Genomic DNA, 24,869 nt, shown 5'->3' with positions numbered 1-24,869 from the left:
TACAATTCATTGTTTCAGCATTTATGCTTTAACCCAAATGATTGTATAGTCCATTATCATATCTCGCTTAGAACAACCTCCTTTGTGGCCAAACCTCAAACAGGAACGCTTCCACCAAAAATAAAAAGTCATCAGTCATTATAAATCCTTCTGTCAAATTGTTAAAAATTGTTGATTTCCCCCTTACAAAAACAAATGGCCACTATTATGATGATATGTTTTTTTTTTCACCCAACTTTTTTAGAATAGATACGCAGTTGCAGCGCTCAACCTTATGTCATTGGTAGTCTGTCACAGGGCAGATCTAGTAGTAATTAACCCCTTTGGGAGCTGTAATAGCAGGTATATTCCGTTGTCACATTTATTAATGAGAAATGAAAAAGCTTAATACATTTTATTAATATTTCGAAAGACGAGGACGACTAATTTACTCACTTGTACTTACTCTTCATACTTGATTAAGCTGAACCTCCTAATAAAATCCCCACAGTATCTGTCAATTCTCAGTTATTGATAATGTATCCCACACGTTGCACCAACCATCCCTAAACATACACTCTTCAAAAATTACTATTGCTTTTTCATTCCAGAATAGATATATCCAGAACATATAAGCCAGAGCAAGTACTGGACATGTCACTGTAAACATTAGAGTTCATTCTTTTTCTTTTCGACCCTTACCGGCTAACTGGCCTTAATAACTTGACATTGCAAGGAATAACCAATGAACTATTTAAATATGTAATTTCCGTTGAGTATGTTGGCTTGAATGTCAAACAAATTTATTCCAGCCCACCAAGACTGTACAAAACACCAACTATATCAGTAATTTTAAGACCTTCACACCTATGAAGTCATAACAGGACTTAAAAAGCCAAGCTCCTTCCTGGAAACAGTCACTGGAATTCTAGGTCTTTGTTAAATAGAATAAATTAGCAACTAACATGTTTGCTTTATGACCAATAAATTTGATTATTTAAAACATTTTAATATTTAACAAAAAGTTAAAAAAAATGTTGATTGGCTAACAGTTTACCTAACACGTATTAGTGAATAAGGACCTATAAAAAAAAAAATTTGTACAATTAAATTCGTTTTAATACAATTTATTCAAAAGTAAGAAATTAAATGTTCAACTTACCGAATCAGCCTCGAGCCATTTGATGTCATCAGTGAAGAAACATGAACATTTGAGCATGTAGATTTCCACTCTATCCCCTTGGTCGGAGGTCGATATTCATCTGTATAAAATAAATGATTGGACAATTCATCTTTTAGTTTATACATATTACAGTATTTTACCAGGATTTATTATCACTGCCCCATTTCAATACACTTCTTAATATGTAATTAATTGATCTTACCTTAGATGAGCGAATTAGCGAAAATTCACTTCAGCAGCGCCTCACTGATGGGCAAATTTCTTATTACTGGGCCATATTTCCCTTATATAATACTAGACTGAATTAGGGATCTGTATTAAACTGTCTTATACAGTATGTGGGATATATCATATGGCTCCTTAATAGGACATTTGCTTGTCAGGGGAACGTCGGCGAAAATAAACTTTTGCTTATCTCTAGTTACTTTATTCTTTTTTTTACTTTACTATAGTTAACCATTTTGTGTTAAATATGCTAATAAACATTTTATTGTTAATACTACTATAAATGGTTTATATTGCCCCATCATATTGTGTTTTTTTACAATGTGGTACAAAACACGAAATACAGGTAGAATTTAAAGTTAGAAATTCGGTTAGAGTATAAATGCAGATGCAACATATTTTTTGACATTTTTTGAGTTTACTGCAATAATTTTAGATGCTTGGGTCTCTAGATCCTAGACAAGGCCATACAGCTGTTATAGGGCCCATAGAACGAGGGGGCCCGACACTATTTGGTCCCATCCCCTTTGTTATTAAGTCACAGAAAACTGTGTATGACCTCCCTCTCCATTATAAAGGGACATATGCCACTGATCCTATGTTATCAAGTACGTGTGGTACGTGCCATGCCTCTCGGGGACGACGACGGACATTTACTGTCCTAATGCTGTACTTAATAGGTGCATCAAAGAGTATGATCATAGTCTTGAGGCTAACCTTTGATCATTTATATTGAGTAAGGGTTCATGACTCCAAAACACTGAGAAACATTGCTCAAGATAATGCACTGTACTGAGCGTGAAGTGGGTTAGCAAAGGATCTATCTTTAATATTGTTTGCAACAAAATAATAATACGTATTGGATGCAACCACATATACTCCAACTCTCATTCCTTGCATGTAGATATTACTACTAAGTTTTTACCCCTTTTCCTTGTAGATTTTAAGCTTTTATTGTACAATAATAATAATAATAATAATGATAATGATAATCTTTATTTATATAGCGCCAACATATTACACAGCACTTTACAATTTAGAGGGAACATGAAACAAACAATATCAGACATTACATAGTGACAAAGTTCATTTACAATTCAAACCTGAGGAGTGAGGACCCTGCTCGCAAGAGCTTACAATCTATGAGGAAATAAGGGAGACACAAAGTAACAGTATTTGTTCTGTACAATGGTCCAGCCATTTTTTATACACATGGATGGTACACATAAAGCTGCATGAGCCGGTCACCAGCCAGTATCCGTGTATGACGGACATGAAGAGAAGGAGTGTTGATGACTAATCTAAAAGGGGGGCCATGGAAAGGAGTCAGATTAGGGAATGTTATAGGCCAGTCTAAAAATATGTGTTTTGCAGGGCATGCTTAAAACTGTGGATATTGGGAATTAATCTGATTGTCTGGGGTAGCGCATTCCAGAGGACTGGTGCAGCACGAGAAAAATCTTGGAGACGGGAGTGGGAGGTTCGGATTTTAATCTAAAATCATTGCCAAAACGTAGAGCCCGAGTAGGGTGGTGGACAGAGATGAGGGAGGAGATGTAAGGAGGTGCAGCACTGTGGAGAGCTTTGTGGGTGAGAGTAATAAGGGACAATGCTTTCTCTCTTTCTTTTACTCTATTCTGTATGTTTTTTGTCTACTGTTTTTGCTAATTTGACTGTTATATGTGTACGTTTCTTAATCTATGTATTAATCCCTCTCTGTTTTACATGTACAGTGCTCTGGGGGTTTATTGCGCTGCATAAATAAATATTAATATCAATACAAAATTAGATTTGGGGTGATTTTTAATATTGAACAGTTTTAGTGAATGGGAATAATTACATATTGTAGGTAGTATGAACAGCACTTTCTGCCTGGGTCATGAGCTCCAGAGCTATGGTTGCTTGGAGGTGTAGCTAGCTCTTTGTCCACTCAAAAGCAGCAGAGTAGTCGCGTATCCAAGGCATACCATGGCTAACCTTTATCCTAGGTAGGCTGCCTTGGTGTTTGTTAACCTAGTCTAAGATGTAGCAATGGGGCACAGGGGTCTTTAAAGGGGTTGTCCCAGAATTCATGAAAATTCTTTTATCTGGCATAATATAGTCTATGACATTCTCTTTCTAACACAGCTAGAAGCCGCCCTGTATCTTACATTAATCCAGAGATCCTCCCATTCATTGCTTCAATTACTCGCTAGATTTTCTTCAGGCTAGCAGCTCAGGGGGCGTGTCCTTTCTGCTGCAGAGAAGGCATTTCTATTGGCTGGTGGAAGCTGGAGAGTGGAACTGAGCATGTGCGTCCCCCTTAATCATCTCAGTAGGAGGACGTGCACATTATTATACAGAGTGAACACCAGGGGGCGTCAATATAATGAAGTAAAGGAAAAGTCTCACAATTGGAGCATTTTTGTAACATAAGGTCAATTACAAAACGGAATAATTGTTAATGTTGAATTATATTGCAATAACATTTAATAGTGAGACAACCCCTTCAATGAACAGTCTATTGACAAGAATGTTGTTTTCCTAAAACTACACGTAGGGTTAACAATATTTTGTTGAGAATAAACATGACATGTCTAAACATAAAATAAAAGTGAGTACATTGCCTAATTACTGTACCTTGATAGTGTTTAATGGTGCACAGCAAACAGTCCTTTTCAGTGCAATAATTTATTGTATTGTCAGTGACCATTAACATGCAACGCGACCGAGCCATAATAAAAGAAATAAATGTTAATTGCATTTTTAGGAGAACATCTCTTTATGTTGTGTAATGGGGCAGTGCCGAGATTTTGACACAACAGTGCCCAATACACAAATGCTTTGTATGGTTATTTCTTTGGTCCGAACAGAAAACAAGCTCTGGTCACTGGTGTAGCATTATTATATGGCATCAAATAGAAACAATACCAATTGTCACTGATCTATGCTGCTTATTATTAACTGTACATATTAAGCAATGCAAATCTAAAGATTATCCACCTAAGCCTCTCTTATATGTTCAAATCTATTATCAAAGTTGATATTTTAAAAGTAAATAAAATTTTGCAATACTAGCCAACGCATCAGCTGGAATAGATGGGTTTTTTTTTAATTTATTTGTTATTGTTTCCCCAGATGTGTTCCCATGGGCTCTTCTCTTTTAAGGCTATGTAAACCTTTGAAGTCCATTTTTTTCTTTTTGTATTATAAAACCCAGGGGCGTAACTAGGAAAGACTGGGCCCCATAGCAAACTTTTGACTGGGGCCCCCCCTCCCCTGGGTGTCACACAACCCCCCCCCCTGTAGATAACGCCATACATCCCCCTGTAGATGACGCCATACAGCCCCCCTGTAGAAAACGCCATACAGCCCCCTGTAGAAAACGCCATACAGCCCCCCTGTAGATAACGCCATACAGCCCCCCTGTAGATAACGCCATACAGCCCCCCTGTAGATAACGCCATACAGCCCCCCTGTAGATAACGCCATACAGACCCCCCCTGCAGATAACGCCATACAGTCCCCCTGTAGATAACGCCATACAGTCCCCCTGTAGATAACGCCATACAGCCACCTCTGTAGATAACGCCATACAGCCCCCCTGCAGAGAACGCCATACAGCCCCCCCTGTAGGGAACGCCATACAGACCCCCCCTGTAGATAACGCCATACAGCCCCCCAGTAGATAACGCCATACAGCCCCCCTGTAGATAACGCCATACAGCCCCCCTGTAGATAACGCCATACAGCCACCTCTGTAGATAACGCCATACAGCCACATCTGTAGATAACGCCATACAGCCCCCCCTGTAGGGAACGCCATACAGCCCCCCCCTGTAGGGAACGCCATACAGCCCCCCACTGTAGGGAACGCCATACAGCCCCCCCCCTGTAGGGAACGCCATACAGCCCCCCCCTGTAGGGAACGCCATACAGCCCCCCCCCTGTAGGGAACGCCATACAGCCCCCCCCCCCTGTAGAGAACGCCATACAGCCCCCCCCCTGTAGAGAACGCCATACAGCCCCCCCTGTAGGGAACGCCATACAGCCCCCCCCTGTAGGGAACGCCATACAGCTCCCCCCCTGTAGGGAACACCATACAGCGTTCCCCCCCCTGTAAGGAACGCCATACAGCGTTCCCCCCCTGAAGGGAACACCATACAGCGTCCCCCCTCCCAAAAAAATGCGACCTACAGTGTGTCCTACAAAAGACATGTATCCCCTCTCCACAGGATCTCCACAGGACTGGGGATACATGAGTGATCGCTGGCAGCGATAGGGAGAACGGGGGACTGAAAGTCCCCTGAACTTCTCCATGACTAACCTCTGACTTCCGGCGTCTGCGCAGCTCAATAAAAATGAAAGGAGCGCTGGTCACGCATGCGCACAAGCGTGACCGGCGCTCCATTCATTTCTACGGAGCTGCCGACACAGACCCCGGAAGTCCGAGGTTTGTGATGGAGAACTTCAGGGGACTTTCAGTCCCCCGTTCTCCCTATCAATGCCAGCGATCACACATGTATCCCCTGTCCTGTGGAGATCCTGTGGAGAGGGGATACATGTCCTGTGGAGATCCTGTGGAGAGGGGATACATGTCCTGTGGAGAGGGGATACATGTCCTGTGGAGAGGGGATACATGTCCTGTGGAGAGGGGATACATGTCCTGTGGAGAGGGGATACATGTCCTGTGGAGAGGGGATACATGTCCTGTGGAGAGGGGATACATGTCCTGTGGAGAGGGGATACATGTCCTGTGGAGAGGGGATACATGTCCTGTGGAGAGGGGATACATGTCCTGTGGAGAGGGGATACATGTCCTGTGGAGATCCGATACATGTCCTGTGGAGAGGGGATACATGTCCTGTGGAGAGGGGATACATGTCCTGTGGAGAGGGGGGGGGGGGATACATGTCTTTTGCTCTATTTTGGGCCTTCAGGACCAGACACCGTTTAGCCATTTTTAGCACGCGTTAGTTAAATGGCTATAACTTTTTTATTTGTTGGGCTAACGACGTGATTTTTGCGATGTTTTTTTTCCGTAGACAACGCAGGTTTTGTTTTTTTAGCGTTTTTATACTCACCTTTTTTGCTATTTTAGAATTTTTATTCATAAAGTTTGAAAATATTAGTAAAAAAATAAGCTTTTTTAAGTTTCAGCTATTTATTTTTTTGGTAATAACATAGTTTTACCCTAAAATAGACCTTTTATTTGTGATCGTCATTGTCTACCGTAAATTTTAATATATTACATGTCTATATTAGGGTAATTGGGTCAGCGCTAGCGTTACAACAATGATTGGCGGGGGGGGGAACGTTTTTTTTTTGGGGTGGGTATTTTATGTGTATTTATTATGTACATTTTTTTTGCACTTTACTATTTTTTTATTACTATGGTCTGTCCCCCAAAGGTCAAAGAAGACCTTTGGGGAACTTTATATATATTTTTTCTTTCTTTTACACCATCTTTTCCACTGTAACTGGAGAAGCACAGCAGCCCCAGTTACAGGGGAAATCAGCCCTCTCATAGTGACGATTGTCACTAATAGGGCTGTGCTGGGTCTAGTAAGACCCAGCAACAGTCTGCCACTAACGGCACCCGGCGATCATGTGACCAGTCACATGATCACCGGGAGGAATAGAGACAGCGCCGCTGCTGCTGTCTCTATTCCTGTACACAGCGCGAATTCAGCGCTGTGTACAAGTGATCAGAGAAGACAGAAGCAGCGAAAGCTGCTTCTATCCTCTCCTCAGGGTCCCCGGCAGTCACTGACAGCCGGAGACCCGACATTCAGCTGCCCGATCGCGCGGGCAGCAAGTTAAAACCCGAGCCGTAGAAAGTCTATGGCTCGGGTTTTAAGGACCCTGACCGCTGGCCGTAAAAATACAGCCAGCGGCCGGGAACCAGTTAATGGCAGAGCGGGGAGATACCGCTCCCTGCTCTGCCGTAGTGTTCAGTGGCGTCCCGCTGTAGCAGCCATAGCGGCTGCTAGCGGAGCCTCCGGCCATGGTGGGGGCTTGTGCCGGCGGGCGACACGGGCCCCCTCATGCCGCGGGCCCCGTAGCAGCCGCTACTGCTGCTACGGCGGTAGTTACGCCACTGATAAAACCATACATTACGTGATTTTATGCAACTTTTCAATAGGCTTTTATTGATAAAATGTTTACATTTTGAGATACAGCTTCTATGTATTCTGTATGCATAGAAGCTGTGTCTTGCCATTAAACCCGAATAGTGACATACATCACCCATAGACTTATACGTTAAAAAATGTATACCGCGCGGTATACGTTTTTTTTGCGAGATCCCTCGGGTTGGAAAATGTAGTATACTATGCTATTCCATCCGGAAAAAAAAAGTATACTGGTGTATCCCAACAAGACGGAGACCAAAAGGACACGCTTTTGGCCTCCATTGGGCTAATGGGGCGCGTACGTTAAGAGTTTTCCTGACATACACACTGAATGTAGGGTCAACTGCTGCCTCACACTGTTTTCGAAAGGCCCAATGGGGCACAAGATCAGCACACTCATATCCTGCAATTAATTAGATGATCTGATGTGCCATAAGTTTTCCATCTCCAGCAGTCTTAACCCGTTCACTGCTGGAAATGTGAATGATGTTTTCACTCATTCGGTTGGGCAAACAGTTTACATGTCACAGCCGACATGTAAATATAGAAGCTGAGACATGGCTTTTTATTGATAAATCTTTGTAACAGAAATTCTCATTAATCATATTGCAATAATAAATGACAACAACTTAAAAAAAATGCCAAATTGTTCATATTATTGCTGCCAATAACTGCGTCACCTGAAGCTACGTAATCAAAGTTTCCTCAAAAACACCAGACCCAAATATATCACAAACTCAGTAAATATAACGGCATAAAGTATAGACCTAAAACAGTGAAGAAACCCCTCATAATAAATATATATATATATATATATATATATATATATATATATATATATATATATAAACTAGATACTTTAGCACATTCAAAACTTTCCTTAAGTCTATAATGCTGCAAATATAACTTCTGACAAAAACAAGAAATCATACTTTGCAGTTAAATTTTTCACACAGGTAGGGTGAAACAACTGCAAAACCCAACAAATAAAAATGAAATACCCCATTTACATTCATGCTAGTGGATTCTGTCCGGATTTAAGATCAGAATCTGTGCCTAAATCGTGACAGAATCCTCAATGTGTGAACAACACGACATGTTTTGTTGGTATCAATATACACCGTTCAGCCATAGCATTAAAATCACTGATAGGTAAAGGGAATAACATTGCTTATCTCATTACAATGGCACTATTTAGGGTTGGGATATATTAGGCAGCAAGTGAACAGTCAGTTCTTGTAAGAAGCAGGAAAAATGGGCAAGTGTAAAGATCTGAGTGACAGGGGCAAAAAATTGTGATGTCTAGACGACTGGGTCAGAACATCTCCAAAACGGCAGGTCTTGTTGGGTGTTCCTTATATGCAGTGGAAAGTACCTAAAAAAAGTTGTCCAAGAAAGGAGAACAGGTGATTTGGCAAAACGGTCATGCGAATCCAAGGCTCATTTAAGTACGTGGGGAGCAAAGGCTAGCCCACCTAGTCTGACCCCACAGAAGAGCTACAGGTACTGTTGCACAAATTGATGAAATGATAGAAAGGGGTCTGAGCACTTAGTACATCGCCACCTACTGTTTCAGATTGCCAACTCCTGTCCACCACCAAAGGCACCTACAATAAGTGTGTGAGCATCAGACCTGATCCATGGAGCAATGGAAGAAGGTGGCCTGGTCTGATGAATCACTTTTACAAAAATAATGCACCCAGCCCACCTGCAAAAATTATGGTGGTTATGGCAGCTTGGGGGTCTAATGTAGGACCCAGCTCTGCCATCTTTGTGCTCCTTTTAAGCCCAGCCTGAGGTAGGGCTTAATAGGGGTGTGTCAAAATCACTATATACTGAAATACATTAGTATTACAGTATCACTGGCAGACAGCAGGAACAGTATATGGGCCCCTGGCTCTCCAAAATCTCAGGATAGATCGCCCCCTTACATCTCTCTAACAATCCATCAGTAATAGTTAGCTATAAAATTCATCATCTCAGGTATTTACATGCAAGCTAACAGACAGAAGAATGTTGCTATAAGGTGACAGTGGGCCCTTTACCTACTGGGCCCCTGTGCAGCTGCACAGGTTGCACAAATGATATGTCTGTCCCTGCGCAGTGTATATAGTGCCAGTGGTCCTATGATCGCTGGTTCAAGTGCCGGGAGACTTATAAAACAAAACAGTAAAATAAAGTTATTTTTAATGTAGAAAAAAATAATAAAAGTAAAAAAAAAATCTTTTCACATTTTCCCCTAAAGTAATGTTAATTTTTTTTAAAATTCTCATAACTGGTATCACCGCATCTGTAAAAGTAAAAACGATTACAATATAACAAAATTTAACCTGCGCAGTGAACGCTGTAAAAGAAGAAAACGTAAAACGCCAAAATCACTGTTTTTTGGTTACCTTAGCTCACCAAAAAAATGGAATGAAAAGTGATCAAAAAGTCACATGTACACCAAAATGGTACCTATAAAAACTACAGATCGCTCTGCAAATAATAGGCCCTCACACCATTCCATCGATGGAAAAATAAAACAGTTTTGGCTCTCAGAAAGCGGCGACACAAAACTATTTTTTTTAACAAATAGTTTTTTCTTTTTAAAAGTGGTAAAATATAAAAAAAAACTGTATGAATTTGGTATCATTGTAATCGTATCAATACCGCACGACGAATGCAACCCAAAAAACAATGTCATAATCTGTGTTTTTTGCCCATTTCACCCCACAAAATTGTATTTTTCAGTTTCATAGTACATTATATGGTACATTAAATGGTGCCATTAAAACCGAAAACTCCTCCCTGCAAAAAACAAGCCCTCATACGATTATGTTGACAGAAAAAGAAAAAAGTTATGGCTTTTGGAATCCAGGGAGGAAAAAAATAAAATGAAAAAACAAAAAATGAACTGCGTCATTAAGGGGTTAATGACAATTTATCTTGATGTCTGCTATATGGCTGATAACATTGTTATTACTGAAGTCATATTTCTGGTATTATGTGAGTTAATAATGAAAGTAAATGAACGACAATTAATGAGATTATTACATGAAAAAATTTGGAAAATGTGATTTCATTCCGAAGCTTCATTATCTTCGAAATGCCACTACATGGATTTACTAATTACTACATTTAAGATATAACTGCTGCTTATTGGAAAATCTATCGACTTCCACCTAACAAGGAAAGAATCTCTTAACAGATGAGAAAAGCTTTACTTACATCTCCCAGAGCAGCTGCAAGTCGGTTTAAATGACAGCAAAAGTACAGTGTCTCATTGTTCTGGTGGATTTCCTCCAAACAGTAGGGCTTAGAAAACGCTTTTTTGATCTTCTCCCTATGAGCTGATGATTGTTCATCAGTAGACGGAGCTGCTGGTAACATATAACTGGGGTTGTTTCGGAAATAAGAGGTATTTTGCAAAGTCCGCATATTCCCATGTGACCAATCTGTCATGTCTGAATGATCTATAGGAGTCTTCCTGGCATATGCATTTCCCAGATAACCAAAAACAATAGGTCTATTATTGGGATATGTTCGAAAATGCAGTTGGTAGACGGCAGCTGTCTATATATTTAGCCTTTTCGGATGAATTCACAGAATTAAATTATACTAGAAATGTACTGGTCACTCTTAAAATAGTTTTTTATGCAAGAGATTACTGACCCAGTCAAAGGTCCCTATAATAAATTATGTGAGCTGGACATTTACACACAAGGGATATTTTGCTAGGATGGTAATAATTGTACAGGAAAAATATTTTCCCACTGTTGAAAAAAAAGAAAACGCTACTATTTCCCATAGATGCGTAACATTTTTTGGCAGATGATGAGCTCCAATTGATCTATGGTTATCACCATGCTTCAGTCAAATGAACCACTTGCAGCATATTTATCAGCTTTATTTGTGGACTAGTCAATCTTGTCTCTTGTCATTTTCCTTGGTAATGTTGGCATTAACGTTTGACAAATTTCTGACATGTCATAGTGACATGTCAGAAGTTTGGATTGGTGGGGGTCCGAGTTCTGAGACCCCCACCAATCTCTAGAACGAAGCAGCTGAATTGCTCGTGTGAGCGCTCAGCCGCTTTGTGTCTGTTCGGGTTTTTCCAGAAATCCGATGTATCGGAGTACGGGCTCATAGACTTTCTATTGAGGCCATAGACCAATACATTTATTTCCGGAAAAAGCAGAACAGACACGAAGCGGCTGAGCGCTCACACGAGCACTTCAGCTGCTTCGTTCTAGCGATTGGTGAGGGTCTCAGTGCTCGGACCCCCACCAATCCAAACTTCGGACATGTCACTATGACATGTCAGAAGTTTGTCAAACGTTTTGCTGCACTTTTAAGGCTACATACAAATTTGAACTCATCCGTTTTTTAATAAAGCAATGTTTTAAGTGATTTGAAGCAACTTTTCTAATAACTTTTTAAATTTTTTTTAGGCTTTTAAAAAATACAGCTTCTATATATCCTGTATACATAGAAGCTGTGTCTTGCCGATTCCATCAGGTCAGCTGAACTGGCGGCTCGGATGAAAGCTGGTCCTGCGTGTCTGTAACACACAGGTTCCAGCTAATAACGATCACATCTAAGACCCCATGCACACAACCGTAAAATCGTTTCTATGGCCGACGGACACCTTCCCGTATATATACGGAAAGGTGTCCGTGCCATACAAACTTGCCGAAAAAAATAGAACATGTCCTATTTTTCTATTTTACGAATCATGCTTCCATACTTTATAATGGGAGAACAGCCCGTAAAAAGGGGCGGCCGTCCACGGCCGGCCGTGCCTGTAATTACGAGTCATACTTACGGGCACGGTCGTGTGCATGGGGCCTTAGTATAAAAGTGCTTAGCAAGTAGCTGTTCCTAATATACTGTAATTCTGATGCAATGAAACGAGCACCAATAGGAAATCACTCTCAGAGAAACAAATGTTAGTAAGCACCAAGAATCTAAAAAATTCTTCTAAAATAGTGTGCAATAATATGAGTATTTTTCACATTTTGTCTTACCGTACAATGTGATCAGAGCCATGCATCACCTCAAACTTTAGGATGTGTCTTACCATATGACACAGCTTATTCTTATAAGAATGCCACAAAGCATCAAAATGTCTCAAAGTACACATTATAAACTCTGCCAAAGGTTTAGCTAAACAGATGAGTGCATGGCATCCAAAAGAGGGATCAATCTGGAAGAACTGGGACATTTGTCATTTAAGTCATTGAAAACTGGCAGCAATGTAGTTGATAACATTTTCTAGACCCATGTCAATGTGAAAATTCGTGTTCAAAGCTTACCTAACTTTTCAGGTGATTTTTCAGGATAAGCTGTCATATGTGTGTACACGAGGGATAACACTATTTCTGCCCATTATATGACTTGTATTCTGCATTTTTTAGTAGTTTTCCCCTCTGCATGTTCTATTTCTAATTCTCAGTTTTCTCTGAGCTAGTTGGTGGCGCCCAACTGCTATCATGTCTGCCAAACACTGCACACATAGAGATAGGAGAACAGGATTTTCCTTGTCTATCTTTCTATCACATATATAAAGAAACTGCAGCAGCATGGGCGACATTATACAGCAGTAATGAACAGTTTAGCTGTAATTCCAGCATTGGAGTTAGGTATAACTCTCACCAGCAGCTGCTGCAGGTCTGTGAGTGTCTGTGTCTCTTAGGGTATGTTCACACGGCGGGGGTCCGTAACGGCTGAAATTACGGGGATGTTTCAGCCTGAAAACATCCCCGTAATTTCAGCCGTACCGGCATGTGCAGGCGCTTGAACGCCGCGTCAATTACGGCCGTAATTAGCGCTGCTATTCATTGGAGTCAATGAATAGCGGCTCCAATTACGGCCAAAGAAGTGACAGGTCACTTCTTTGACGCGGGCGTCAATTTACGCGCCGTCATTTGACAGCGGCGCGTAAATATACGCCTCGTGTGAACAGACAAACGTCTGCCCATTGCTTTCAATGGGCAGATGTTTGTCAGCGCTATTGAGGCGCTATTTTCGGGCGTAATTCGGGGCAAAAACGCCCGATTTACGTCCGTAAATAGGCCGTGTGAACATACCCTAACTCTGCTCCCTTTCCCCTACTCCCCCTCCCTTCTCTATAGACTTCTATAAAAAAAATAAAGAGACACCCCCCCACTTCCTGCAGTCCATCTCCTATGCTCTGTTACTAGAGATAAATTTTGCTTGACAACAGGGCGTGGACCGCGGATTAAAAAAAGGAAAACACCTAGTGGTAGTAATTTCACACAGAATTTGCATGGATAAACAACTAAATTTTAAAAGTAAGTAAATTACAAAGTTAATACACTACCGTTCAAAAGTTTGGGGTCACCCAAACAATTTTGTGTTTTCCATGAAAACTCACACTTATATTTCTCAAATGAGTTGCAAAATGACTAGAAAATATAGTCAAGACATTGACAAGGTTAGAAATAATGATTTTTATTTGAAATAATAATTTTCTCCTTCAAACTTTGCTTTCATCAAAGAATGCTCCATTTGCAGCAATTACAGCATTGCAGACCTTTGACATTCTAGTTGTTAATTTGCTGAGGTAATCGGGAGAAATTTCACCCCATGCTTCCAGAAGCCCCTCCCACAAGCTGGATTGGCTTGATGGGCACTTCTTGCGTACCATACGGTCAAGCTGCTCCCACAACAGCTCTATGGGGTTGAGATCTGGTGACTGCGCTGGCCACTCCATTACAGATAGAATACCAGCTGCCTGCTTCTTCCCTTAATAGTTCTTGCATAATTTGGAGGTGTGCTTTGGGTCATGAAATTGGCTCCAATCAAGCGCTGTCCACAGGGTATGGGATGGCGTTGCAAAATGGAGTGATAGCCTTCCTTATTCAAAATCCCTTTTACCTTGTACAAATCTCCCACTTTACCAGCACCAAAGCAAACACCAGACCATCACATTACCTGCACCATGCTTGACAGATGGCGTCAGGCACTCTTCCAGCATCTTTTCAGTTGTTTTGCGTCTCACAAATGTTCTTATGTGTGATCCAAACACCTCAAACTTCGATTCGTCTGTCCATAACACTTTTTTCCAATCTTCCTCTGTCCAATGTCTGTGTGCTTTTGCCCATATTAATCTTTTCCTTTTATTAGCCAGTCTCAGATATGTATTTTTCTTTGCCACTCTGCCTTGAAGGCCAGCATCCCGGAGTCGCCTCTTCACTGTAGACGTTGACACTGGCGTTTTACCGGTACTATTTAATGAAGCTGCCAGTTGAGGATCTTTGAGGCGTCTATTTCTCAAACTAGAGACTCTAATGTACTTGTCTTGTTGCTCAGTTGTGCAGCGGGGCCTCCCACTTCTCTTTCTACTCCGGTTAGAGCCTGTGTGTGCTGTCCTCTGAAGGGAGTAGTACACACCGTTGTAGGAAATCTTCCGTTTCTTGGCAATTTCTCGTATGGAATAGCCTTCATTTCTAAGAACAAGAATAGACTGTCGAGTTTCACATGAAAGCTCTCTTTTTCTAGCCATTTGGAGAGTTTTCATCGAACCCACAAATGTAATGCTCCAGATTCTCAACTAGCTCAAAGGAAGGTCAGTTTTATAGCTCCTCTAAACAGCAAAATTGTTTACAGCGGTGCTAACATAATTGCACAAGGGTTTTCAAGGGTTTTCTAATCATCCATTGGCCTTCTAACACAGTTAGCAAACACAATGTACCATTAGAACACTGGAGTGATGGTTGCTGGAAATGGGCCTCTATACACCTATGTAGATATTGCATTAAAAACCAGACGTTTGCATCTAGAATAGTCATTTAGCACATTAACAATGTACAGAGTGTATTTCTGATTAATTTAATGTTATCTTCATTGAAAAAAACCTGTGCTTTTCTTGCAAAAATAAGGAAATTTCTAAGTGACCCTAAACTTTTGAATGGTAGTGTATATCAGATATACTATTAGATGACAAAAAGTTGTTTGGAAACATAGTGTCCATTTAATACATACCGCAAAGTGAAGACGGAACAGGTTCTACAGTATGCTAGCACACAACATAATTCCAATATATTTCATATAGATGTCAACTAAAGTCATCATATCAACTTAGAGACTCTTATTTATTACTTGATGTCTTACTGTTTTACTGCAGTATCAAATTTGAATGAGTTTTTAGAATAACCATCCTGGGAAATCAAAAAATTTGGCAGCTACTAAGTACACAGTGCATTCAAATGTGGGTCTTGGGAACAAAAATTATCCACTTTTTTTGTATCTAGATCCTAAGAGTTAGATTAAGTTGACGGTAAGATCTAAGCAGTGACTTCTCCTATGTAATATTGAATTCTCACAGTTTCTGAAGCCATAATGGTGCATAAGGACATACTGTAACAGTGCATAAGGACATACAGTTCATAAGGACATGGGTTACAAAAATGGGACCTCAACTTGGAACTCTAGAATCCCAAGAGCACTGCTGCTATCTTCACACGTATATATCCTGTGACCCATTAAGCTGGCTACGCACATTGGATCAAAGTTCGCTGTACCCGTCAGTTTAATGTGCATGGTTGCTTTCCCAGCAGTCCCCTGATGTCTGGGGAAAGAAGGATAAAGCATGCTGGATTTTAACATGCCCGATGCTTTGATGCCACAGGAGACAAGCCACTGCGGCTGGCAGCTTATTCCATTCTCCTCATTGAAATACATATTCATGCTTGGCCAAGCTGAGTGTATGTGTTTATGGGAGAGTCAGGAGAGATAACTGTTGGTCAAACAAGTGTTTAAGCGTTTTAATGTGTATGACTTACTTAAGTTTACCTTTGGTTGTGTCACTGGAGCAATTGCAGATGACTGTAAGGGTGGATTCACATATGGAGTAAAAATATGCCACAGAATACGCAACAGTAGTTTTACAGCAAATTCCCAGCAGAATTACTGTTGCAGATTTTGTGGTGTATTTTCTGCGGATCTTTGTTGTGCATTTTGCTGCAGAATTTTACATAGTATTGAGGCCTATAATGAAATTCTACAACCAAAACTTGCAACACATGAAGAAAACACTGCGTAAAGTATTTCTGGAGCGCAAAAATTCCATAGTGTAAACTTCTGCAGCCACGTCTCAATCCACCCTAAGGCCGGATTCACACGAGCGTGTGCGTTTTGGACGCGCAAAAAACGCTGCGTTTTGCGCGCGCAAAAGGCACTTGACAGCTCCGTGTGTCAGCCCCATATGATGTGCGGCTGCATGCTTTTCGCGCAGCCGCCATCATTATGACACACCGTTTGGATGTTTGTAAACAGAAAAGCACGTGGTGCTTTTCTGTTTTCATTCATCCTTTTCACAGCTGTTGCGCGAATCACGCGCGTCTCACGGAAGTGCTTCCGTGTGGCATGCGTGATTTTCACGCACCCATTTACTTCAATGGGTGCGTGATGTGCGAACAACACACAAATATAGGACATGTCGTGAGTTTTTCGCAGCGGACTCACGCTGCGGAAAAATCACTGACTGTCTGCACAGCCCCATAGACTAATATAGGTCCGTGCGACGCGCGTGAAAATCACGCGCGTTGCACGGACATATATCCCATTCGTCTGAATAAGCCCTTATACTAACTTGAATAAAATATATGGTTGTTCAACGGGGTCATCTAAAATGTATCATTAAACGATTAAGAGTGCCAAAGCCTCCACTATACAGCTTCCAGAACAAGAATTTAAAGAGCTGTATACTATGCCTTGCATAGAGTTGAAGAGGACATCTGAGAGTAGCATTGTGGGGAGAACCTGGTCTGTTAGTCAGATGTTGTCAGTATTGCTGGGGGACACTATCGTTGGGCCTGAGTCAGCAGTCCCGGAGCCTCCCCATGATAGTGTGCAAGAGTCCTGTCAGCAGAGGCGGATACAGATATGAGCCTTCCCATGAGCACCAGCAAGCAGTAAGCCATTTGCAGCCTACAAGGCCTTAGGGATAGACTAACCCCTGAGGGGTGCCCTTGGCCCTGTCTGCAACAGAAAGTGATGCCAGCCAGCCATCATCTGCCTGTCTGAACAGTGTCTAAGTCTTGTGCCTCTCATATTGAGAACATATTTTGAACTTTGTATTTTTTCTGCTGTGGCTGGTTGTGCTTTGAATATCGGCAGCGTAAAGTTTTAGTTTGCAACAAATCTCCTGCTTCATACGGTGCTATTTTGGTCACGACACACCTGGAGGGTGTCGTACACCACCTAGGCCCTCACCTTGCAACTTAAAGGGGTTTTCCAGCTCCTGACAACTGATGACCTATCCACCAAATAGGTCATCAGTACATGATCTGTGGGGGTCCGACACTCGGGCCCCGCACAAATCAGCTGGTCTGGTGCCTCCGTTCACCGGATGTACAAGCCGGAAGCAGTTAGCTCCGGCCACGGAATAGCAGCCGAGCTGCAGTACTGCAGCTCTGCTCCTATTCAAGTGACTAAGAGCAGACCTGCAGTTCTGCAGCACGGCCACTATGCTATGTACGGCTCCAACTGCCTCCGGCCTCCGTACATCGCATTATGTGCCACAACATCCGGTGCCACCAGAGCGGCTTATCGGTTCGGGGTCCGGGTGTCTGACCCGCACTGATGACATACTGATGAGCTATCTGGTGGATAGGTCATCAGTTGTCAGAAGGTGGACAACCCATTTAATCACCATCAAGAATATCATATTGGATGCAACAAAGAAACAAGTTAAAATGAAAAGGTTGATAATTTCCACTAAAATTATGAATAATGCAAATTATTCCACACCTTCTTACAGCACTTATAAGGAACATAACCTTATGTTACTGGAAGTGGCATACATGTCAACATATTGCTTCGGCTTGATTGTTTGCACCCCCTGAAGGCTTTTTGTTATCCAGTTATTCCATGTGTGCTGCACACTGAAAATATTTGTGGTGTCAGGAGAGATTATTGATGTAAACTGTGGTAACCAGACAGCAGATGGTATCATGTTAAGTGACAAAATGCTTGACTACAAAAATATCAGAGATAAAAGAATCACCATGGTAATTAGACATTGAACATTCGGAGAGTCGCTGCATACAACATTTCAATGACTCTGACAAATTAGTAGCCAGGAAAACCTGAAAAAGTAGGGGCTTTCCAGTCACAGTCAAAAAGGAACATAATCTTGGTATATCTAAAAAAAAGTTTCTTCTGCAAAGTAGGACAACAACAGATTTCTACTACTGGCCTTTGCTAGAGAAGAACATTTAGTTAAAGAGAATTAATCCTCTCACTTCAATGGTAACCAATGAAGGACTAAGATAACTAGGGACCATATAATATAAATAGTTATTTGGATTTCTGTTTCATTAACATAACTCTTTATGGACTGGATGTGTTTTTCATGAGTTGTTCTTAACCGAAACTAAATATCTTTCACTTCTGTTAAAATTCTGTCTCCTTAACCCCCAGTACACTTTCTTAGAAGTGTGCTAGGGATCGAAGTCTATCAATATTATTACATTTATTATTTATTATTTATTTATTTCAGTTACTTATATAGCGCCAGCATATTACGCAGCGCTGTACAGAGTCCTCTTTTTTTTTTACTGTCCCCATTGGGGCTCACAATCTAAATTCCCTATTTGTATGTTTTTGGGTTGTGGGAGGAAACTGGAGTACCCAGAGGAAACCCACGCAAACACGGGGAGAACATACAAACTCCATGCAGATGTTGTCCTTGGTTGGATTTGAACCCAGGACCCCAGCGCTGCAAGGCAATAGTGCTAACCACTGAAGTAGAGCTCTGCTTTTTCAATGTCAGCTTTGGTTGTTTGGTTGCGGAAAAATGCACATAAATATGGGGTTTTAGTTAGGTGCCAAAACTTACACTAAGAAGGGTGCTTCATAACAAAATCGACTGCCCCCTCTCTTGGTGTGGAAACTTTGCTGGTGTCTGAGATTGGCAGCACTGCTGGGTATGTGTGTGTGTGTGTGTGTGTGTGTATGTGCGTATGTGTGTGTGTATGTGCGTATGTGTGTGTGTGTGTGTGTGTGCGTGTGTATATGTAGTGTAACTCAGCCCCTACAGTGGTGCTGATCTTTGAGAAGAAGCGGGCTGGGATTTAATGCTGAATTGACCCTCCTTCAAACAATTTTAGACTTGGGAATTGTCATTGAGGAAACGTGCAGGTACGTATGCCTCTACAGCACTGACTAGGGGGTTCACATTGGAGGGGGCTTCTTAGGGTTAGGATTAAACCTATCAACTGGATTATGCATAAGAGGAATTAAAAATTAGGCGAGGTTCCCAACTCTATGACCCCCACCATTATGGAGAACAAGAGGCACCAAATTCCCATGGGTTCTTCCTCTCGGAAGAGGTGCATGGGAGTATCAAAACAGCTAAGTTTCTTGACTAATTCTATTGATCTCTAGTGAGAGGAGCAGTGCATACTCATTCTGCTTTTCGGCCAAGAACGAGGATTAGGGGGCCGTCGTTCTCAGTCATGGTAGGGATTACACTGGTCGAATCCACATCAAACTTATTTTTATGACCTGTCCAATTGACGTCATAAAAGAAAAAAAAATAACAACAGCTTGCTGGAAGTTTTTTTATATCATTTTTTGTATCATAGATAATGGCGTTAATTTGACGAAATATGTGTATAACATAATTTGTATTCAGGAGGGTTTTTTTCACTAGATTAAGCAGGAATCTTATCTTTGTGCATTTGCTTTAAATGCAGGTCTTGGTACATCTCAGAATTAATTCACCATTCTTGGTTGTGATTCTATTCGACGCTCACCAAAGACATCACTATCAGAAAGTGAACTGCTATAACAGAATTATATTACTATTCAGCTTCCACACTTGACTTTTGATGTACTTGACCTCACTAAATAATAATTGTAATAAATTTAGTATTATAGGAGATAGTCCCGTAACTCTCTAATTATTCCGTTAATCTGTAAGTGCTGGATAAGAGCCGACCCTCTGGCCCGGCACCACCTTGCTTAACTTCTTCGTAATAAAATATACACAACTTTTTCTTCCTTTAATAAATCAAGATATATTTAGATTATAATGTGTACAGAATTTTATGAGCAAGAAGGATCAGCAGATTACATCAACTAGCAAGCAGGCAATTGAAAAGATTGTATAGCAATAGCCATACACATTTATTTACTAGACTTTAGACGCATCCAGAATTAGGCTGGATTCACACGAGGTCATTACGTCTGTAAAGGACGGAACGTATTTCGGCCGCAAGTCCCGGACCGAACACACTGCAGGGAGCCGGGCTCCTAGCATCATAGTTATGTAAGATGCTATGAGTCCCTGCCTCTCCGTGGAACTACTGTCCCGTACTGAAAACATGACTACAGTACAGGACAGTTGTCCCGCAGTGAGGCAGGGACTCCTAGCATCGTACATAAGTATGATGCTAGGAGCCCGGCTCCCTGCACTGTGTTCGGTCCGGGACTTGCGGCCGAAATACGTTCCGTCCTTTACGGACATAACATGCTCGTGTGAACCCAGCCTAAGAAATACTTGGCTGCTTTCTTCCAAAAACAGGGCCACACCTAGAGATGCCAGCAAGGCGATGCATAGAGAAAATATTTGTGGTGCAATATTAATTAATCTAGCACTATTGATCGTCAAGAAAAAGATAAATTCATGTAAAATCTTTATCTTTTTCCCCTATTCATCTACTTTTAGGAAATGACCTCAAGGAGAAAAAAAAAAATCACTAATGCCATACCCAGAAAAACCATAAACATGACCCACACAGGCCTTCAGTAACAGCCACTGAAGTAAATAGCAACAGCACCCCCACAACAGTCACAGCCACAGTTCCTCCACAACAGTGATAGCCACAGTGCCATCATAGCAGTGACAGCCACAAAGCCCCCCAACCCCAAGAAGAAATAAGCCTCCAAAACTGTCCTGCGGAATTATGCCGATTCTTTTCTTTTTATTGTCTCTTGTTCTCCGTAAATGATTTACATTTACAGACAATAGAGCAGAAATAGAATTTCGATTTCCAATCTTGTCTCTTAACATAAATGTTGGACAGAATTCTTGACTGAATGACAGCACACAATACAAGAGCTGACAGTACATATGACAAGTATGATGAGCTGTGAAATAAAATAAAAAATTGTCACTCCTATAAGTGAAGCCACTTTTTGAACACAGCAAAACGTAATCAACAATGAGACTAAATTCATCTTAAACTATATCCATCCCGTGATGAGTTCTAAAAACGATTAAACCAAACCATATTTATGTTGATATACATGGAGTTTGGACTTTATGAAAAACAGGGGAAAGACAACCTCATGACAGCCCACATGATCCCTGGGAATCAGCAGTGCAATCGCTTTGTCTAGCAGAGGTTTGCAAATTTTTATTATAAAATATTCAATCTTTATATTTATAACATAGGGACTTATCACAACTGTCTAAGGCCACGTTTAAACATAGCCAACTAGTTGCTGATTTTCACCATTCAAGTACAGTACAATGCTAGCGAATTGGGTTTTAAAAAACTAGCAATGTTTTCAAATGGCAAATCCATAATCCGCAGCAGAGAATCTCTGCTAGGTCTGAACGTAGCCTAAAATAAAAACTGTCCCTGGAAGACATCAATTTTGGACAAATATGTGGAAATATGCTTTTAATTACTTTATTTACTTAATTTATTAATATTTAACACTACCATATCCTCAATTTATTTTATACTATATATTGAGCCCTAAAAAAGAAAGCATAGCTTTAATATGAAGTTCTACAAAAACCTTCATTCCCTGTTAAACATTTCTTTGATTAATTTAATTGAATAATTTAATTGTAATAATTAAAATTAACTCTAAATAAATACATCAGCGGATTTTTAGTTGGCTACCAAGAAGTATTTGCTTGTGTCAGCCAATATGAGGATACATTTTCTGTGGATATATAGGAGGTGAGCATGTAAATAACTTCCGTTGTAGGCTACGTTTACATATACCAAATTTGCTGCAGAATTTTTCTGCAGCAAATCCGGAGGAAGTCGCAGTTAAATCCTCAGCTGTAAATCTGTGCCAAATCGTGCAGATTTGCTTGCGGATTTGCCACTGTGGATCGACTAAAATAAAAAAAAATCTGTATATTCACCTTCCCAATCTTTTGCCGCTCCTCTGGTAACGCTATCTTGGTCTCCCGCCAGTCTCTGTATCCTGGCCTCCAGTGATGACCTGTTATTACATGTGATTTCTAAAGCTTTTGATTGGCTGCAGTGATCACGTGTCTACTCAACACATCATCACTGGAGGCCAAGCAAGAGGCAGGGTACCTGGCTAGCTTTACAAGTGGAGCGACAGAAGATTGGGAAGGTGAGTATGGAGTTTTTTCTAATTGAAACTGCTTTTTTATTTTACAGTTTTTGCACTTTTGCTGATGTTCCGTGTTTATTCCGCAGCAAAATCCACACCAATTAGGTTTCGTGGTGGATTTCAACTTTCGCATTGACTTCACTGGGGAAAATCTGCGATTAATTCAACACACAGGTCAGTTTATGCAAGGAAATTTTTCTCAGGTGAATGAATGCCATGACTAAGAGCACCAGCCGTGCTTGAAACGCGTAGGCCCATTACACCTACCTAATACTGCCTTGACGCCAAGCCTGTTATTGAAATTTTAACAAATCTTTTGATACCAATAAAAGTGGGAATACGTTCCTTTTTAAAGTACATCACTGCAGCGCTGGATCAAATCCTTTCTTTTTTGTACGAAATTTTTCTCAGTTTGTGTATGAGATTTTTTGTAATCTCATCCACTTTGCTGGGACTTTAATCCACTGCATATTTCTGCATGCAAATCCGAAAAGAAGATCTGCAGCAAATCCGCTACATGTGAACGTAGCGTATCTCTTCAGTCAAGCAAGGTGCTAGCGATTTCTCTTGTAATCTCTACATGCTGGGATTTCTGAGCAATTCTAAAAAGTTGTAGCTATTTTTTTCTTACATAGAGTTAGGCCATGTTCAGACGTGGCAGAATTTTTCCACTGAAAATGTTGCTGCAGATTCTTTGCCAATTTGCAGCAACATTTTCATATTTGACAGGTAATTCAGACGTTGCAGATATCACAGCGGACTTGCAGCAGTTTTCAGTCTTTGCAATGCAAAGGCTGAAATCCGCAGTGTAATTCCGCTGCTTCTCCGCAACATAATGTGCATGCTGCGGAGGGAAAATTCTGCACCGTAGCCTAAATTCCGCACAGTTATTTTCCCGCAACGTCTTAACTAAGTTTCCTAAAAATGTATAGAAACAAATGTAAAAAACGGCCGCTGCAGAATTCCACTGTGGACTGTCCACAGCCAAATTCAACAGCAATTCCGCCACGTCTGAATGTGCCCTTATATGGAAATTGCTTGTAAAGGTTTTGATAGAAAAAAACTCTATAGAAAAAAAACGTACAACATAAAGTCTGCCTGGAACCTTAGGGTATGTGCACACGTAAACTGCGTTTACGTCTGAAATTACAGAGCTGTTTTCAGGAGAAAACAGGTCCGTAATTTCAGACGTAATTGCTCGTCCTCGCATTTTGCGAGGCGTCATTGACGGCCGTAATTTAGAGCTGTTCTTCATTGAATTCAATGAAAAACGGCTCAAATTACGTCCAAAGAAGTGTCCTGCACTTCTTTGCCGAGGCAGTCATTTTACGCGTCGACGCGGAAATGACAGGTCGTCGGCACAGTACGTCGGCAAACCCATTCAAATGAATGGGCAGATGTTTGCTGATGTATTGGAGCCGTATTTTCAGGCGTAAATCGAGGCATAATACGCCTCGTTTACGCCTGAATATAGGTTGTGTGAACCCAGCCTTAGTCTTAGAAGAATGTTACAATTTGACAGAAGAGGACACATGAAGAACATATAAAATTCTAAGATGTATGTTTGATATTAATCCAATGAACACATAAAATGGTGTGATACATTTTTATATGGGTTTTTCTCTATAATACCTTTTTTTTTTTTAAAGCCGCAGAATGCAGTTGTATATGAGATTTTAGTCTCCGTTTTATTTCAGGCAGCCATATAGTAGTGAAAACTAAAATTAATTAGCTGATGGATTTGCAAATCTAATTGTCTGTGCATTATAATGAGCGTTATATACAGCCACTGAATACATTCAGCATGTCAAATCATCCAGTAATGTACAATTACCAGAAAAGTTTTTTTTTCCCTTTAGGCATGGGTTCCCATTCCCAATCAATTATACAGAAAAAAATAAACATTTCTTTCAATGACAGATTTATTGACGTTTTGAGTGCAGTGGAAAGTATGTGCCCCCTTCCAGATGTCAGCTATTATTATTTGTCACGGTGAATGCTTTCTGATCTTTAAACAAGACGTTCTTAGA

General features: G+C 40.9%; 1 protein-coding gene across 3 annotated transcripts in view; it reads right to left on the bottom strand.

Moving 5' to 3' along the window:
- Window positions 1-24,869, bottom strand: part of B3GALT1 (beta-1,3-galactosyltransferase 1) — a 252,232-nt gene that overhangs the window by 75,486 nt on the left and 151,877 nt on the right. For all 3 annotated transcript variants that reach the window (XM_075829401.1, XM_075829399.1, XM_075829400.1), the window contains exon 3: window positions 1,142-1,241. In XM_075829401.1, the coding sequence (XP_075685516.1) occupies window positions 1,142-1,241 (100 nt within the window). The remainder of the gene's footprint in view (window positions 1-1,141; window positions 1,242-24,869) is intronic.

This window comes from Rhinoderma darwinii, chromosome 6 (genome assembly GCF_050947455.1).
Source record: "Rhinoderma darwinii isolate aRhiDar2 chromosome 6, aRhiDar2.hap1, whole genome shotgun sequence".
NCBI lineage: Eukaryota > Metazoa > Chordata > Amphibia > Anura > Rhinodermatidae > Rhinoderma > Rhinoderma darwinii.
This window is presented reverse-complemented; position numbering and strand designations above follow the sequence as displayed.